The sequence below is a fragment of the Acipenser ruthenus genome, chromosome 9 (genome assembly GCF_902713425.1).
Source record: "Acipenser ruthenus chromosome 9, fAciRut3.2 maternal haplotype, whole genome shotgun sequence".
NCBI classification, from domain to species: Eukaryota; Metazoa; Chordata; class Actinopteri; order Acipenseriformes; family Acipenseridae; genus Acipenser; species Acipenser ruthenus.
Genome location: NC_081197.1, coordinates 43,444,036 through 43,464,520, shown reverse-complemented (window position 1 = coordinate 43,464,520; position 20,485 = coordinate 43,444,036). Strand labels below are relative to the sequence as shown.

Here is a 20,485-nt window from a genome sequence, read left to right as displayed (position 1 = left end):
TAAGAGCTTATGTAATATAAAAAATGAATGTCACTATAACAATACAATCTTATGTAAAGCCTGCTGATAATGAATCAACTACTGGATTACTAATATCACATTTTAACAAATATGCTACTACTGTATTGGTTTGCACAGAAATTAAATACATTAGAATGCCATTTGTTTTTAAATGGAATCATTTTAACAGTAATTTATTTAAATGAATTGCAAAAGAAAAAATAAAACTATACATCAGAAACTAGGGGGAAAATGCATTTTAACGGATGAAGAGACCATTTTATTTTGCTGCCTTATCAGGATGTAAGTTGAATCAGAAGAATCAATTCTCCAAATATTTCTGTTTAATGCATTCATTTTTGATTTCCTAAACCACTTTATCCCAGCTTAAAATAATTGAATTAATCATTAAAGAAAACATGTTACATACACGCATTAAGTGAACATTAGCCACTAATTAATATGACAAAGAGCAAAAAACACAATTTCATGTAGTTTAACTTTTCATTTTTAAAAAAGCAATTAAAAATGCTTGTTCATGACAAAAGTATTGGCACCTTTACATTAAGACTGTAACAATGTTATATATATATATATATATATATATATATATATATATATATATATATACAGACGTGCTCAAATTTGTTGGTACCCCTCCACAAAAAACGAAGAATGCACAATTTTCTCTGAAATAACTTGAAACTGACAAAAGTAATTGGCATCCCCCATTGTTTATTCCATATTTAATAGAAATCAGACTTTGCTTTTGATTTTTTATTCAACATAATATTGTAAATACTAAAACAAATGAAAATGGCATGGACAAAAATGATGGGACCGCTAACCTAATATTTTGTTGCACAACCTTTAGAGGCAATCACTGCAGTCAAACGTTTTCTGTAGCTCTCAATGAGACTTCTGCACCTGTTAACATGTAGTTTTGCCCACTCTTCCTGAGCAAACTGCTCCAGCTGTCTCAAGTTTGATGGGTGCCTTCTCCAGACTGTAAGTTTCAGCTCTTTCCATAGATGTTCGATAGGATTCAGATCAGGACTCATAGAAGGCCACTTCAGAATAGTCCAATGTTTTGTTCTTATCCATTCTTGGGTGCTTTTAGCTGTGTGTTTTGGGTTATTATCCTGTTGGAGGACACATGACCTGCGACTGAGACAGAGCTTTCTGACACTGGGCAGTACGTTTCGCTCCAGAATGCCTTGATAGTCTTGAGATTTCATTGTGCTCTGCACAGATTCAAGGCACCCTGTGCCAGGCGCAGCAAAGCAGCCCCAAAACATAACCGAGCCTCCTCCATGTTTCACTGTAGTTATGGTGTTCTTTTCTTTGAAAGCTTCATTTTTTCGTCTGTGAACATAGAGCTGAAACTCCAGTTTTGACTCATCTGTCCAAAGGACATTCTCCCAGAAGGATTGTGGCTTGTCAATATGCATTTTAGCAAATTCCAGTCTGGCTTTTTTATGTTTTTCTTTCAAAAGTGGAGTCCTCCTGGGTCTTCTTCCATGGAGCCCACTTTCGCTCAAAAAGCGACGGATGGTGCGATCAGAAACTGACGTACCTTCACCTTGGAGTTCAGCTTGTATCTCTTTGGCAGTTATCCTTGGTTCTTTTTCTACCATTCGCACTATCCTTCTGTTCAATCTGGGGTCGATTTTCCTCTTGCAGCTGTGCCCAGGGAGGTTGGCTACAGTTCCATGGACCTTAAACTTCTTAATAATATTTGCAACTGTTGTCACAGGAACATCAAGCTGCTTGGAGATGGTCGTGTAGCATTTACCTTTACCATGCTTGTCTATTATTTTCTTTCTGATCTCCTCAGACAACTCTCTCCTTTGCTTTCTCTGGTCCATGTTCAGTGTGATGCACACAATGATACCAAACAGCACAGTGACTACTTTTCTCCATTTAAATAGGTTGAATGACTGATTACAAGATTGGAGACATGTGTGATACTAATTAAAGAAACTAATTAGTTTGAAATATCACTATAATCCAATTATTTATTATCTTTTCTAAGGGGTACCAACAAATGTGTCCAGGCCATTTTAGAATATCTTTGTAGAATAAGCAATAATTCATCTCTTTTCACAGCTTCTTTGCTTTATTCTATGACATACCAAAGGCATGCACGTATACATGATAAAATAGCTTTTAATTTCATCACTTTTCAGGAGGAATGAAGCATTATTTCAATGAGCTGTAAGGGTACCAACAAATTTGAGCACGTCTGTATATATATATATATGTATATATATATATATATATATATATATATATATATATATATATATATATATATATATATATATATATATATAACCATTACACAATAAGTAAGCTGCATTATAAAGTCAATAGCCAGAAAAAAAAGGTAATTAATTTTTATCTATTGAACATTAATATTTTGGCAACACAGCTGATGATGGTCAAGACAGAGGAGTTGGATTCACGAAGAGAAAAGCACTTATAGCAAACTACACCAAAGGAAATGGCTACAAAACAGTGTCAAAGAAACATGGAATACCAAAATCCACAGAGCAAATTCAACTGAAACGCTTGAAAGAAGTGGGCGTCCAAAGAAATTTACGAGTACAGCGATCAACAGCCAAGAAGATTTAGAAACATCAGGCATAATAGTGCACGAAAGAACTGTACAAAGGAGTCTGAACACAGAACAGTTGTATGCACACAGACCTTGCTGCAAACCACTTTTAAAGAAAATTCATAAAACTATTTGCAAAGAAATATGAACAGGAATCTGAAGCATTCTTCATCAAAATTCTTTGTTCCATTTGAGACTAACATATAACTTTTCCCTAAAAATGGACCACAATATGTTTGGAGAAAAAAAGGGGAAGCCTTCATTGACGAAAACCTTGTACCTACAGTTAAACGTATAGGTGGTTCGATCAGCATATGGGAGTGTTGGCAGTTCAGGGGCATGTCTGTAGGTGCTATTATGACAGCTGGCAAAGTTATATTTTATCATCTGCAATTTACTTTTTATGAGGGGATAAAACACACTTTTATCAAACTAGAACCAAACAGCTCAGTTGTGCACTGCTTATAACATATCAGGTACTGTGACGACGTACCAAGTTTTATAGCTCTATAGCAAAAAATAAATGACTGTCCTCTAAAAGAAATCAATGTCCTCAAACCACTTTATTTGTGCTGTCAATAAAAATAGACTCCAGTTTTACTTCAGAATTATGTCTATTCAATTCTTCTAAACAGGGACAGACCTTGATACCTCTGCACTGTTGAGATAAGCAAGGCAGAACTCTTTGTGTATCTAAAGTTTTATGCATAACCATGGAATTGTTAACTATGGTCATGCAGCTGTGCATGGATATTTTACAGGGTTTTCAGATTTTGTATTTTTCTGCATATCTTGGATACCGTAGTATGATGATTCAGTATCACTGTACTACTTTGGAATCTGTTGTTAAATGATCTCTCTAAAATGGTTGGGATTTAGTATCCATTTAGGTAATGAGAGCTGAGTGCAGAATCCAAAATGTTGAGATGAAAATAATCTGGAAATGTGGTTGATTTCACATTGAATGACTGTGGCAATGTGCCCCGCCCCTGTGTGCATATTATGTGTTGTATGTTGCATGTGTGTGTAAATGTTGGTGTATAGTCATTGGTACACGGGATATAAACGGGTCTGTGTTTCACGTGTGATTTAAAAATGTAGATTTATATTTAGGCACGAGGAGGGCACAAGTCACTTCACGTGCTGGTTAAATGTAATATGTGAGCACGGGGTTGCACAGAATTAATTCACGTGCTGGGAGTGAATAATTAATTAGTAATTGAATCCCAGCACAACAGTATATATAGATGCACATTTCATTCAGTCGGGGTTGGGTGTTCGGTGAGTGGAGAACGGGATTGGAGATGGAGGTATTTGTGGAAAGTAATAATAGTTAAATCTGCTCACCGTGTTTTGTTCGTCTGTCTGTGCACTGTTTAGTTCGTTTTGTTTGTCTTTTTATTTTGGCGTATAGTGCCGTGTCCTGTGTTTTGTTACAAACCTTTTATTTTCTGTGCTGTTTATTAAATGCTGAGCGAAACCATTCGCTCAGCTTCACCAAACCACACCTCTCTGTCGTTTGTGTTCCTGTTTCTGGTCTGACGCCACCCACTCCGGCCGTCTTTGTGACAATGACCCATGGGATGAGCCACATTGTCTATATCATCACTGCTAGAGTGTGATAACTATAGCTATAAGATTGTATCACTTCACTATTTAATTCAAGTTCCATGTGAGACTTGCTTTGCATCCAATTTATTTTCATATACAGTGGTTCCCATTATTGACAAGTCTTAACATCTTGTGGTTTCAGCTACTCAGCTAATCATACAGCTGTCTTGAATCTTTTACTTATGCACGCTACATTTGTTTACATCCTGATCAAAAAAATTAAAATGGTATAATGAAACATTGATGAAAAAACACTAATGACACCAATCAAGTAGCTTCAAATGTCCTTCCTATTGTATGGTGCTTGCCATCATGCTGAGTGATTCTGGGTTCTGTTGCTCCAAGTTATTAACATTTTCTTTAAAAGTGTCTTTTACCAGACGTTCAGCTGCTTTGAGCTTGTCTGCACTGATCAACCTTCCTCATTCCGTTCAAACCCTGTGACAATGTGATCAACCCTGCCCCACCCACATTGTTATGTAGACAAGGAGTAGGCAGGGCTGGCAGAGTTGAAAGGTCACATTGGCACATTGATGTGTAAGGCAGATTTATGATAACAACTAATTATAGGACCAACAGAATTCTGATCAGCTCACCATATGATATGCAAACACCATCAAATATTAAGGGACATGTAAAACATAAAAATTTAAAAACACATTTAAATTACACTTGAAGCTGCTTACTCTTTTAAATTGGGTACCTTCTTTAGATTTATCACAAGTCTCAGGGATGTATTTTGCCACTTCTCTCAACAGATCAGTTTCAATGGTTTTCTTTCCACCAACCTCTTCAGCTCAATGCAGCAATGCTTAATTGATTTCAGAAGTGAAGATATTGACCAGTTACCGTGATGTTTCGATTCAAGTGTTAAAGCACTTAATCATAACCAAACTGTATTGAATGCTACACTACAAGCAGATCTTATGGCAAAGCTAATTAATCTCTGCCCACACTCTGTATGCTGGATTTCGATTTGAGGTTTGCACAGCATAGGGCTGGCCAATCACAATGCAATATGTTTTCAGATGCATGCAGATCTAAATACCACTGTCCTTTAAATCACTAAATACTGTAGGACCCTTTTATGTATGTTTACAGATTGAAAGGCACTAAGAAGACTCACATGCAGCGTTAGATGTTTCATTTGGTCCTGAAATTTCTATTGTCTCTTGCAATATTTTGATCTACCACCGTATAGATGAATTTAATATATCCTAGTGTCTGTTGTTTCAGGGTTATACTGTAAGTATATTTAGTTTAATATTGTAAAAAGCTTAGATATTTGATGGTGCATATTATACAGTACAGGTCTTGGACTTTAATTAGACTGCAATTGCAATACCTGCATGTGCTTTGCTGAAAATATGTGATACTGGGTTCAATTCAATTAATCTAAATACTGCTGTCCTTTAAATCCTTAAATAGCACCCTACCTGGTGTTTTCCATATTTTTACAGACAAAACCTGCCCAAAAGTGTTGCATCACCCTATAGAATTAACTATTTTTTTCTTCATAAGTCGAATGAAACCTGCTGAATAACCTTACAAATTACTGTACATAACGCTTTGTAGTTTTCCATATACTTCACGAAAAACTCACACAAATTGAAAAATGTAACCTTTCAAAATCTAACATGAAATACTATACTACTGTTAGGGCTCCCGATAGACTTTTGCAATATAATTTTGTAGTTTCTTTGATTACATGATGTTAAATAAAATATCTAAATTATGTTCATAGAACTTAAAAAAAAAAAAAAAAATTAGTTCTCAATCCTAAAAATCTAGGTGATGCTAAACTTTTGTCCACATCTGTAAATGCACTAAAGACACTCACATGCACTGTTAGATGCTTGATTTTCATAACCTTTATAACCAGCATTTGGCATTATTTACAGTAGATTAGTTGCTGTTTAGATCCATTGAATGTCCCCTACTTCTTGAGATATATATATATATATATATATATATATATATATATATATATATATATATATATATTGTAGAGTTGAGAAAACAAATATGCTTTTTATCACATCAAATAGTATGAAGCGATAAAAAGGCGGCATGCATTCAGGAATAGTAATGGTTATGTGAAATAGATTTTGTTGGCAATCAGTGCTTTTATAGATTAAACTATCATTTTGTCTTAAAGACACGGAACAAACTGGACTTTGTGGTCAGGCTAAGAATACAAAAGCTCCAAATGACAATGCAGATGAATGTAGAGTTTAGGAGCTGATAACCTGCACATCTGCTAGAATGAATAGAATACCATAAATACACTGTATTATTCACAAACCGTCCAAGGACCACCACTGTGTTAATAGCCGTAGCAATAACAACATATAACCTGCCAATACCTTTTGAATTGATCTTATGCAATTCACCAATGATTACTTTTCTTATTTCTTATTATGCCTGGATTGCTATCAATGTTTATGGTTGTTGATGAAAAGCAAGAGAGAAAAAGTAAAGAATGCATGAAAAAAAATGATGTGATAGCAAAATAAATTGGCCTTGTGTTGAAAATTGCACTATATTTAAGTTAAATATCCAATTTGCATGGATGTACTGTAATTGCAGAAATGATGATTATAGTGTAATGTTTTCACCTTATTAGTCATTACAGTGGGACATAGTTTCCTGCCTGCCCATTCCTGCCCATCATTAGCAGCATGGTACAAGAAAGTGCAGCAACTTTGACTTTTATAACATTTTTTATTAAAATCTGAATATTGCAAATCGAAGTTAAATATGCTAAGAACCATTGACAATGCTGCTATTGGTGACAAGTATGTCAGTAACGTACATCCCTCACCGCAGCTGTACATTGGAAATTAGAGCCATCAGTATGATGGAAAACGCAGATGACCATGACATAAGTAATTCCCCAGATATATTCAAATATGTAAGTGAGACGGACATCGCCATATATCCCTAGAATCTATTACTCGCAAAAACGAAATAATGTTAATACCAAGTTTCATGACAATCTGTAAAGGGGTTCGCCAGATACATGGAAAAAAGTATGACGTGTGGCATCCGTACAGCAGCCTCCACTGGTATATCCAGTTCACAGGGGTTCATCCCCAGCAGGTGATAATAATAGATAAGAAACCTTGGTTTCTTAATTTATTGCTGAATAAACATGGTACAATCAATCAATCAATCAATATTTATTTTATATAGCGCCTTTCATAGTGGACCACCACCACGAAGCGCTTTATAAGATAGTGAGGAACAATGCATAATACATTAAATACAGTGAAATACAGGGCACAGTACATTAAATACAACATAACAAAAAATGCAAACACATTAAATATAGGCATAATACATTAAATAAAAGGCTAGGATGTGAATTCTAAACATTGTGGCTGCGTGTGTCAAGCAGAATCATACGGATAAGATGGCGTAAAAAAACTGAAATTGCAATTTAGACAACAGCTAATAACAGATACCAGGCTTACAGAGCATTAAAAGCAAAAGAGAACAAGTGGGTCTTGAGAGTTGATTTGAAGCGAGCAATTGTGCGAGCTGCACGTATTAAAGCTGGGAGAGAGTTCCAGAGAGTCGGGACCATGAAGCTAAAAGAGCGCTCTCGAAGTGTGGAGTGCTTTTGCTTGGGTATAACCAGCAGGCCTGAGTCAGAGGACCTCAGCTTGCGTACAGGGACATGTCATCAACACTCCCCCTCACAAAGTAAAACAGAAAGTACAAAATGGCGAGTCGACCCTGCATTTAACACCAGACCAAAACAAACAAATCTGCATGTATGCATCTGAAAATAAGAAAGCAAGACATCACAAATGTTTTCTCGCCTAAATGAGGCATATACTGTTAATCGAACAAGCGGAAACATTTCAATGGATAAAAACAAATGGCTTACTTTGATGGAACGGGTAGATTTGTTTAACCTGAAAAGGGCTTGAATCAGTCGAAAATAAGTGACTTTTATAAACTACAGTAGATGGTAAACAACATAGAAGGTTGTGTGTGTGTGTTTTTTTGTTTTTTTTTTACCCTCACTATAACGCCACCCTCGCTTATTGCCCGTTTTTGCCCATGGCCCTTACCTGGCGGTATAAAGAGAGCTCACTGTACTAAATTCGGGGCTGGTTCAACCCCAGTTAAAACCATTAAATTAGTCTAAATTAAACCCAATTCCAACTCACCAAACATTAGAACCAATTCATTGGTTTTAATAAGACACATTTTGTATTGAATATGCAGTATTTTGCAGTTACAGTCACATTTGCATTAAAACAAACTTACATTTTGGTACACCCCTTAGTTATACAGTACAGTAGCTAAAGCAAGTACAATAATTTCTATTGTAAAACCAGGACTGAACTTTAGAAAATGAGTTTGAATTAGGGCCTCCAATAGAAAATAACTTTCCCTTACACCATTTGGTAGCTCATGGGTTGGAACACTTTTAGTGATCTTGGGCTCAGTGTAGGATGTATAAAGTAAGTACAAGTCACCTTCTGAAACATCTGTTTAGCATTTATGATTATGATGAGGATGGTTGTGTTTATAATTGTACAGTTAATAATAGCTACATGTATCTGTATTATTCAGTTTCTATTGTATATGAATTAGACTTATTATAAGTTATTTCAACTGCAGACTTGGTCATAGGTCTAGGAAAGGTAACTGCTCTAGTAGTATATGAATGCCTTAAAAGTAATAGGAAAGTTTCAGTAGATGTGAGCAGCTGTTTCTGTTTTTAAAATCTCCAGGACAGCTTATTTTGCATTTTAATTACATATTTATTTTTTACAAGATCGATATCCAAGTCATTTTATATTCAGTGAGGATGATAGCAATGCTTTTCAGATCTAAGCACTGTGACACTAATAGATAATTAATCTGTAAATAAAACAAATTAGTATTTTTGCCAATGGCACATCCATTTTGGTCTCATTTCCATCACTTATATGCATTAAAACATTATTAACATTACTGTGTAAAAATAATCTGTATCAATATCACATTCATAAAAGTGCTAATGAGTATTATGAGATAAGCCAGTTTTATATAATAGTTTGACTTTGATTACAGTTAACCTATAATGACAATACAATGCTTTCTTATGCAGATACAGAAAGGCTATATACCGTTTCCTTCCAGGAGATTTGTGATTGTTTTGGAAAGAAGTATACCTGGGAAGTGAAATCCTCAGTGATGGGTAAAAAAGCATTAGATGCTGGTAGAATAATCCGGGATTGGCCTTTAATAGATTTATGAGGTTAACATTTGTAAGCAGTTCTTGTGTCTTTTTTGTTGTATTCCCATTGATAGATCGGCATTATATTTGATATCTCTGCACAATTAAACCATCTGTCTGTCTGGTCTGTGAGAATCTTTACATTCTAGTTCATTAAGCTATAGCACATTCAATGCAAGATATGGTTTAAAATGAGCTTAATTTAAATGTGGCCCTCTTTGAGATATACCAGATGTGTCAAATACAGATTAGTGATAGGAATGAACTCACTGACTTCAGTAAATACAGTCAGTTCTTATAAACTTCTGATGTTTTGGATAGTTGTTTTTGAAGATATTGTAAAAGCTCAAATGGCAAATGTATCCTCCATAGAAAAAATAAATAAATAAAACCGGTGTTTGTGGTAGAGATCTAGGGCTGCATGTTACAAGCTTATTCAGTTACCAAACAACTGCTTCAAGATTGAGCTGTTTTTTACAGCCTTCATATTCTTTTTGTTAGTTGTGTTTTGCCTGCATAAAAATGACCCAATTAGATTAGCTGAAATATATTTGAAAGTTCCCAAGTGGAATTGACACTGCCTAGAACTATTAAATGAAAAACATACAATAAAGGCAGTATTTTTCATAGTATTTGTTAGCTGAATACAATGTTTAAGATAGTACCAGTAATATGAAATATGTTTATTAGACATGTTCACTAATAAGGACTTCTCTCTATCAGTTTATTTCAGTTTCCTTTTACTATCAATGATAGCCAATATCCTTTAATGTGTCCTACCGTTTTTTTCTTTAAAGAAAATTTGAAAACGTTTAAGTGTGAACAGCCAATCAGCTTCCAGATCTAACGGGCTTCTATATTGCATAGATGCCCGCTGGAACGTTGGTGCTTAACTGTGAATTCAATTTTAAATCAATCCGCACATAAATATCGGCTTCTTCCCTTAACATTCTATTCTACAACTACTCTGATAACATAAAAATCTACTTAAACATTATGTTAAGCACTGTTTTCCTCATTGGAAGGTATCCCGGCGAAATATCAGAAGTTCAAGGTAAAAAAAAGGTTTTAAAGTTTTTTTAAATGAGAAAATAAAGAAATAAATGGTTTTCTAATAGCGATAGAGCCCACTCAATGCGGGCTCTACTGTGTGGTAGATGACCTTGACTTTCGTTAGCGCCAGTTGTTTTTTAAGCTATTGCCACCTCAGTGTCAAATATCTCATAAACCCAAGAAATATCCAATGGATAAACCCCAATCAAAACACATTTCACTAAAGCCCCAAGCCAATAGAGATTTTTATGCAGTGCAGCATTTCAGTAGCTATAGCTTTGATTACTGTATACCATGGCGTCAAAGTACACACATTACTAGAGAGCATACTAAATCTATCTACGTAACCAAGCATGCTTACCCTAAAGAAAAAAGATTTTTACAAAAGGAGAAGAAGATGTCTGGGACAACGAACTTCTTTACATGGATTCTAGTAAAGAATCTGAAGTAGATGAGCCTACACACCCGTCAAACTATTTTGTGTAAAATCAAAACGATGCATGGTATTTCTAAAATTCTCTCTGATCATAGTTCCTGAGGGTTGTGGCTACCACTGGTAATTTTACAGTTTTAGGTAGACGATCACTAAATTACACTTATTTTTAATGGATGAGGAATGGGGAGAAAACATAAATCAGTTTATGAATATTAAAAAAAATGAATGTTTCAAAGTATGCAAAAATAGCAGAAGTGGGTCAGATGAGGCAGAGGATGCATAGCGCTGCAAATACTGCTGCACTGAGGTACATGTTCACACTGACAATAAAAGAACATACTGAAAAATAAGCGACACATTAAACTAAAACAAGAAAATGTACTGAGAGACAAGCAATCCATTTATGCAGCTTTTACACACGCTTTAATAAAAAAATAGAGCAGAATGACTGTGTTAATGATTTTTGACTCATCTTTTTATGGCTTGCACCACCCAGTTCTGTCAATTTAATTTAATTTTTTATGATTTCAAGGCGAATAAACCTGGCTTGTTTTGTGCTAATGTCATGTTCATGCCTTCTGTAGATACTGTTTCCATCAGCACAGCGATTGCCCAAATGTTCGCAAAGTACCAGAGCTTGGGAAAATGTGGCTTCGACACAGATTGTGCTTTATCAGACATGCCAGGGATATTAAACCTAATCAGAAACCAGAACTGCTACACATCTTATTCCACATGTAAAGTGTGTATACTGAGATCCCCCCCCTCCTCTTTTTTTCCAATGTTTCAATTACAAACTACAATTACAAAATGTTTTTAAAGATAAAAACCGAAAACGTGGAACACTAGGTATACTTCATCATAGAGAGAAAACAATGTTTTCTTAATAATCTTCAAACCTTTAAAAAGGTATAATACAGTACACTTTAGGTGGATATTTGCACTGGTACAAGCCCTACAGTCAAGTCCCGTCAGGCGGACCTGAAAAGGGTAGAATTTACACAGGTTAATATGGCTGCCAATCTGACGTCATGTGACTTTTTAAGTTTGTTGCATAGAAACAGAACACTTTGAGTTATTGTATTAATGTTTGTAAATGATTTCCTAGTTACTGTACATTCCTTAACCTAAGCTGTGCACTGACAAACTGTTTTAACCTCAGTATAAGTGATACAGGTCACATGCTTTGGCACAGGGTCATATATTATTCCCTATTCAATTTCCCCTTCCAGAAATAATGTGTTACAAGACCAAATTGACCATAGTGGAAAATCAGGCCCAGTGTCATTGTAATTAGTACACAGCTGTATTCTATGATTCTCTCAGTAAAGTTATGTAACGGGTGGTGTCCAGTAGAAATCAACCATTGTTTTACTGGAACATATCAATGATATAAATCAATTAAAATTTTTTTTTTTTTTTTTTTACAAACCATGTGACACATTAGATTATGCCACCCGTGGATGCTTTCTTTTTTGTTCACATACTCCCTTTTCTAGTTTATTAAATAGTTTTAACAGGAGATACCTGTCAAGAGTGACATAGGAATTACTGACAGTTCTGAGCTTCCACACAAAGTGATTACTATTTATTTATTTATTTTTTCATCTTTTTTGAAGATGTTTACATTTACTTAACACTCGTCCTGTCACTATGGATAGCAGAAAAAAAAATTATTTCTCAGATACTTTGACTCACAGATTAACAATATGTCCCATGCTGTTGCCAGCACATCCTTCGGATTGCAGGGATAGTGCAGTAGAGGTTCTTAGCATTTGACTGATAAAGACAGAAGGCAGAATGGCCAACACAAAACAATGGCACCAGAATGAGAAAAAGGAGGAATTAAAGGATTTTGTTTATCTTTTAATTGCCTTTGGGCACCTTCTTTTTTTATCTTTTTACATACACAAAATGTGCAAACTCAGAGTGATTTAGTGATAAGTAAAAAGTACAAAAAGAATTATGATGTTCTCACAAATTATGAAAAACAACACATTGATTTGAGGACAGATCTCAAACCCCAGTGCACTACAGCAGCCATTTTGAAAACAGCTTAGTCTTTAAAAAGGCTTACTGTACTTTTGAAAATGGCTCTTATGGATATAGTAATTATTTATATTCAATAATTTCAGATACACATATACTTCTCAATGAGGCCTGATCTAGTACTGCTCAGGCTTTTAATCAGTCTCTGCTTAGCATTTATTTATTGAATGGAGCAGAGTTTACACTCTGGTTCAGTATTTCCAACTGGTGGGCATTTATTTGCCCTATCATTTTAATTATGCTGTACCTGAACATATATTGAAAGCTGGATTGGCAGATTCACAGGTCACAGGAGATTTTTTGGCTTTATGTCCTCTATGCCTAAATATGGCTCATTAATTTTACACCCCATTATATGATTAAAAATGTTAACAATTAAGGCGTGAGTCTTATATTCCTACACAGAGTTTTTGGTACTGGCACAGAACAATCCATGGCGAATGCACACAAAGGTGGGTGTGGTTGGAACCCATTCACGTGGTTAATTATTATTACCCCAACATTGGCTAGATAAGCCACAGCATGTGTATATAGCCCAAGCCAAGCTACTTTATGCCAGCCTATACATATTTCTACCTCTAACTTCCCTTAATCCTTGAGTTTAGTAGCCCCCCAGAACCATTTTAACACCTTGCCAAGGTGTCACATTGAATGATTGCCATCAACAAATGTATGGTGGAGATCAGTGAGATCAGGCTGTGGCCTTTCAATTAAATGCTTTAGAGAAAAGGCTTTAAGGAAAGAAGATTTCATAACCTAGGGGTCAGCTACAAAATGTAGACAGGAAGTCAGGGTTGTTTTTTGTTTGTTTGTTTTTTAACAGCCAAAGTTGCATTGAATTTTACTTATTGTTGGCTTTTGCCTGGATCACATGTTTTATTGCGCCTTACTGTACGTACACAATGTACAGTATACAGTGTATTTGCAGCAACACATAAAAAAAGCAATCTGCCTTCATGATGTGCATTGTATATGTATTATTTGAATGCACATTCATATTGTGTATAGGGAGAGGGGGGTCTTCTCAGTACGATTACATATATTAGTGCAATATCCTCATATTTAATTGATCTGTAGATCTTAAAGAAAGTATTAAGTAGCTTCAAATTATATTTCAATGTTCATTCACCCACCCCACCACACCCCACCGCCCTTTGTTTGTGTTCTTATCATTGTAATAACTCAACTACTGATGTTTTATATTTTATGTGTTAAGGACCCTGATGTTGCTGAACTATGGTAAAACACAAACGTAAGGGCAAATTGTTTTACGTTTCAGCAGTATTGTGCAGTCTCTCCATGTTAACATTTTTAAGTGAGTTTGAGCTGAGCGTTAGTGGAATTCCATGAAGAAAAACTGAGAGACAAAAGCTGCTAGCAAATCAGGACCAACTGACATTCTCTTTAATATTATAATAGCTCTTGCAGTTGCCTTTGCTGTGATCTTGATGAAGAAAAAGTTGCTCTTTATTGCCATTGCAACATTTGTTAATGCATTATTTAGAAATATATACATTCATTGAACAACTTTTGCATATTTGATTGCAGTGTACCATTATATTAATAATACAGAACTTAATTACGATGTATATGGGAACTGTAATTTGGAACGTGGCTTCGATAACTTTAGTGCTGTTGTGAAAAATAGATTTGTTAAACATAGGTCTACAGCTATAGCCAAAAGGTTTGCATCACCCTATAGAATTTAACTAATTTTGCTTCATAAAGTGGAATGAAACCGACTGAATAATGTTATGTTAACATATTTAATTACATTCCGTTTTTCAAGGTAACAGATTTAGGACAAGCATTTAGTAAACTTTAACCACTTTTTAATAAAACAAAAAGCAAAATACACAATTTCTAGTAATGTAACAAATAATCATCAAAAAACAAAAAAAACCCTTTCATTTAAAGTATTGTCGTCAACTTTTTGGGAAAAAGTTATATTATAGTCTCACTGGACCAGAGAATTTTGTTGAAGAATGCTTCAGATTCATGTTCATATTTTTGACCATTTTAGACGGTTTGTTTTATGAATTTTCTTGAATAGTGGTTTGCAGCGAGGTCTCCATGCATACAACTGTTCTGTGTTCAAGTGCCTTTGTACAGCTCTTCCATGCTTCTAAATCTTTCTTCAAGTCCTTGGCTGTTAATCTTGGATTACCGGTAATTTTCTTTGGACGTCCACTTCTTTCAAGCGTTTCAGTTGAATTTGTTTTGTGGTAGTTCTTGAATATTGCTCTGATTATGGATTGTTGTATTCAGATTTCTTTGACACTGTTCTGTAGCCATTTCCTTTGTTGTAGTTTTTCACAAATGCTTTTCTCAAACGTGAAACAAACTCTTTTGTCTTGACCAGCATCTGCTGTGTTGCCAAAACATTCTTCTTCAACAGATGTTGGAAATAATTACCTCTTTTTCTGGCTATTGACTTTATAATGCATCTTATTTACTCTGTAATGGTTTTCAATTAATTCATATATTTTGTAATTAGTACTCTTACATTTTTAGACTTTTAATGTAAAGGTACCAATACTTTTGTCATGGCTTGTTAGTACATCTAAAGTTTTAGGAAGCCTCCAAAGTGATACTGTACAGGCAGGATGACATTACATAGGCCTGCTGACTTCATACATTTTAGTGGTGCTCTGACAAATTCTGACAAACAGTCTTTAATAATATAAAGCCCATACTTCATAGCTGTGTGAAATAATGTATTCCAGATCATGTATTTATTTAGGATAATCTTTTCTTCTTGTGTTAGGTTTGAAATATATAATGTGCATTTTTAATCAAATTCAGGCCCACAGTGTTTAGATTTGAGTTCAGGAGCTGCTCTTCTGTTCTTTATAAAAGCAAGTACCATCAGTGCAAGAGCCTGTTCATATAGTAATTTTGTAACCATACAAAAAATTTCCACAGCATGTTCCAGAATACAACCATTATTGCTTAATCTTAACAGATAGATAGAAAGATAGATAGATAGAGTTTTAATAATCAAAATCTTTATTTAACAAATCTTGTACCGTCATATCAGATTCATGTTTTTTACTAGCTGTTTCTTTTAGCATACAAGAATCAATAAAACAAGCAACCAAAAAAAAAAAAAAACTGAGATAATGCAATTACAGATTTTGTAGAGAACATCTATGCACAGTTTTCCATGATGGCATAAGCCCAGCTGGAATGAACTTGCTTTAAACTTGCAAATTTAGGGCACAAGGTTAATGAAGTTGGATTGAATGCCCAGATAGTCATTCAGTCGTTAATCAACTCAAAATGATGCCTGTTAATTCCTCTACAAAACAGCCTCCAAACCCAGTTTATAATGGGCCTTTACAACCCTGTTCTGCAACATAAACATCTGTGGTAGAGCTCTACTGTAAGGTAAGGTAATGCAAAACATTACAATTTTAATTGTGTTTTTGCTTTTACATGGATTTCATTTCTTTGCATGCCCTTGTTATATTTTTCATGCAAAGAAGACCATGATAGATTTTGTTTTATTCAGTATAAATAGTGATGCCACAAGTGTTTGTATTTGAAGAATGCATGGGAATGTCGAGAGGTTCATAAAATAGGATGGCTCACAAAGTTCTCAGTGTTGTCATCCTCATGGCCCTCTTAAAAAGAATGCTCCAGCCATCTGGAATAATCAAAGTAAACTTGCATGTAAATGTGACCTTCACATTGCTTCACAGAGTCTTAGTGTCTGTCCAACTGTCACTCACACAAGAAGAGCATTCTTTCTCATGGTTTCTGCCTCAAAAGAAATTTCCCCATAATATAATTCATTTACCAACTTCCTCTAGTCAATTTTGTGAACATTTTCTGTTTTCAGGCATTCAAATTGTGTGTGTGTGTGTTCTTTGTAGAGAAAAAACAGCAGGAGAATTGTGCTTGTTTTTACTTTAAGGAAATGCAATCCATTTTCCCTCATGCAGGCTTTTAGTATTATAAAAGATGTGATAAAATGGAAGTGTGACGTGTAAGTTGCAGTATTTCCCAAGGGGCCCTGATTCAGATACTGCCTTTGTAGCCATTAAGAGGTCATCCTGACAAGAGAACAGGGTTGTAAACTACTGAACAGCTTACAGGGAATAAAGAGCCTGTGAGGAAACAAGTGACATACAGAGACAAAATGTACATGTGGTGGCTTTTTAAATGGCTAGTTTAATTTTTCACTTTTCAAATTGTGCAAGCTGTAAGCATTATAAAACGATAATAATATTTGACTGTTTCCTAATCTGATTTTAAGAGAAATGTACTACTTTAAGCCCTTGTTACTGTGACTGGGGTGTCTGTAAAGTGTTAGCAGTATAAAATAAATACAATGTGGGTAGACAGTACAATACTCTTTTTAGTTTTCTGTACATTTTAGTTTTGCCTCCTTGATCTACCATTGAGACTGTGAGACTGGGTTCTCCAAGTGAGCATCTTAACCGCTGCACAAAACAGCCATGCTCGTTTTCACAAGCAATTACAGAGCTTTTAACTTCATCTCATGTGCTGGGGTTAGAATATGTAACTGCAGAGACAGATTAGCAAGAAGGCTTCAAAGATGGAGAAGGTTTGTGTGCCTGTTGCTGAAATTACCTTAGGAAATTCTGGATTATGTGGAAGTAAAGTACACAGAATGATTAACTATGGAAGAATGTTTTAAACATTCACCCAGAAATTATATTTGTTAACAAAACAAACAAACAAACAAACAAAAAAAACACATGGTTGTGGGACAAAGCAGTTTTAAAGCACACTTGTAGGCATTCATTAGAAAAGAATGCAATTTAACGGATTTCAATTTCTCATTTGCTTCTTTAGTAGGGTGATTTAACCATTTTATACAGAACACACTGCTGATTTATTGTTTCTTGTACAGCAATCATTGCCGTATTGATATTTGTATGTTCTGTAAAGCAATATTTGAGCATTAGTCACATTCTTGCAGGATATAGAATAACAATCTGACATATGAAATAATCTTTTAGCCCATGGTGGACCTGTTTTTAACACAGCTGCCTGTCATGTCAAGTTAAAATCACAGAGATAAAGACAGTAACATTATAAGCATTATATACAAAATCACACTCTTGTACTCTATGTGATACAATGCATGCTAAAGGTTACTGTATAAATGCAGCAGTGTGGAGTAGTGGTTAGGGCTCTGGACTGTTGACCGGAGGGTTGTGGGTTCAATCCCACGTGGGGGACACTGCTGCTGTACCCTTGAGTAAGATACTTTACCTAGATTGCTCCAGTAAAAACCCAACTGTATAAATGGGTAATTGTATGTAAAAATAATTTGTAAAAAATAATGTAATTGTATGTAAAAATAATGTGATATCTTGTAACAACTGTAAGTGTCTGCTAAGAAATAAATAATAGTAATAGATGAAGAAAACATTTTTCTTATATTAAATACCCAAAAACCCAAGGGTGGATTTTTTTTAAAGATTTCTTGCCTCTTTTTAGCAAACTAATTATGAAGCTCATCTAGGATATGACTTTTCTCATCTCCCGAGTGCTGCTCTGCTTCCAAAGTAGGTGTTAATAACTGAAGTCTGTATGCTTCATGCATTTATTTTCTGTTACAATACAACCCCCAATAATTATGGGTCATTTGCCTGGCTTCTTTGGTAATTATGAGTTTTAATTGCTTCTTGTTCAAGGGAATTAGATAGGCTTTTCACTTATGCATATTCCTTCCATATTCAACAAGCTTAATGACATCATAAAAGTCAATTAGGTATTTCATGGCGAGCTTGTCAAGTACATTTTCTTTGTGCATTTAAGATTTCTGAAAAGCCCTGATAATGCCATTTTGTGGGTCTTTTAAGCTACTTTATAAATAAAAAAATTGGCGCTTTAAAATCTCATTGAGGACTTTAGATACCATGGATGCATGCCACAATCTAGATATATTGTCAACCAGAAAACCCAGAGGCAGAGCTTTTCTTGTTTTCTGATAGCAATTGTTCCAAACATAAGTGTCAGAAGCATTGTGCTGTCTACACAGCTCAACAGAATGTTGTTTCCACAATGCAAGTCCAAGAGAAACTTGTAATAAAGACTTCAGGATTGAGACGGGTTGACAGCTTAATAAAAGGAGAAACAGAAAGTTGGACAACCTTTTATTGTCCACTTGAAACTGGTTATTAAGACTTGACTATGAAATGATTTAGCATTGACATAATGGGTTGACAGAAGAAAATACCTTTCTTTTGTAAGACTGTTGGAAATCATCGCAGAGCTATTAATTACTGAGCAAGCTTAATATTACAAAGAATAATTTCCTTTTTTTAGTTGACTGACATTTTTATGTTACAGGGAAGCTACTTAACAGAAATGGGTACTGCTGTGAATGTTTGTATTTATTTATTTATTTTTTAGTGGTTACATTTATTTCTTTTTATTCAATAATACTATCTGTCCTAAGTAAACAATACACACACTTTGCAAATTGACATTTTTAATTTCATGTTCAACAACTGCTTGGTAAAAATACAGGGAAATGGAAGTCATTCTGTCTTCTTAAAATTCTAGTTGGAAAATGTCCTGGTATCTGTTTTTTATTGGTATCTTATAATCACTGTAAACACTCCCTACAGACTGTCACATACTATGATAGATCTTCACTATGTCATTTCTAAATACGGAGTTCTCACTGGGAGCAGAGGGATTGCTTTTGTGTCACTTTGTGTTTGCTTTCTTGTATAATGTATTTCAATCATATTTGTAAATGGTAAGTTTAGCTTTCTCTTGAGATAGTTGCTTCACTGAAGACAATGCTAACTCACTCTCCTTTGTTTATTAGTGCCTTGTTTTTGAAGATGCTCCAAATGGTGTACTTGCTGGTCTGGCTGCGGGAATGCAGGTTGTAATGATCCCTGATGAAAATCTTAATCGAGAGCTCACAGAAAAAGCAACATTGGTTCTAAAAATGATGGAGGACTTTAAACCGGAACTGTTTGACTTTCCAGCGTACAACTGAAACCTGTTCGATTTCCTAATGAAAACAGAGATCAGCTGCAACAAATGTAATGATGTATTTCTTGAGTTTTTTATACGTGGATGATGTTCATATTCCACATTTAATAAACATATTTGTTGAACTAATTTCTACTGTATTTCAGATTAATAACAAAAGAAAAGGCATATTCAGAATCGTTTTTGAATAAAAAACCTATTAGGAACAATATTTATCATAAGTGATATCAGTGCAAATAGTAGGGGTATGCCAGCAATGACAGAACGAATATTTTATAAATGCAATTTATTATAATTTGCTTTGTTTTGTAGAAAGTTGTTATGATTAACTGTAACCTAGCAACCACCAAGGGTTCTCATTGATTGTTTAGGAGTTGGCAAAGAATGTTTCAAAAGAAGTATTACTAGTCTGTTTAATAGTCATGAATACACATACAATATTATTTTTTCTTCAATGATAACACCATTCAAATTTAAAAAGTCAGGC

The 20,485-nt window shown here is 34.7% G+C and overlaps 1 protein-coding gene across 1 annotated transcript in view; it reads left to right on the top strand.

Moving 5' to 3' along the window:
• LOC117973005 (pseudouridine-5'-phosphatase-like) overlaps positions 1 to 20,002 on the top strand; it is a 77,224-nt gene extending 57,222 nt beyond the window's left edge. Inside the window, exons 2-5 of the mRNA XM_034923797.1 lie at positions 9,342 to 9,471; positions 10,496 to 10,524; positions 13,414 to 13,460; positions 19,826 to 20,002. Of these exons, the coding sequence (XP_034779688.1) occupies positions 9,342 to 9,471; positions 10,496 to 10,524; positions 13,414 to 13,460; positions 19,826 to 20,002 (383 nt within the window). The remainder of the gene's footprint in view (positions 1 to 9,341; positions 9,472 to 10,495; positions 10,525 to 13,413; positions 13,461 to 19,825) is intronic.
• The last annotated feature ends 483 nt before the right edge of the window (positions 20,003 to 20,485 follow it).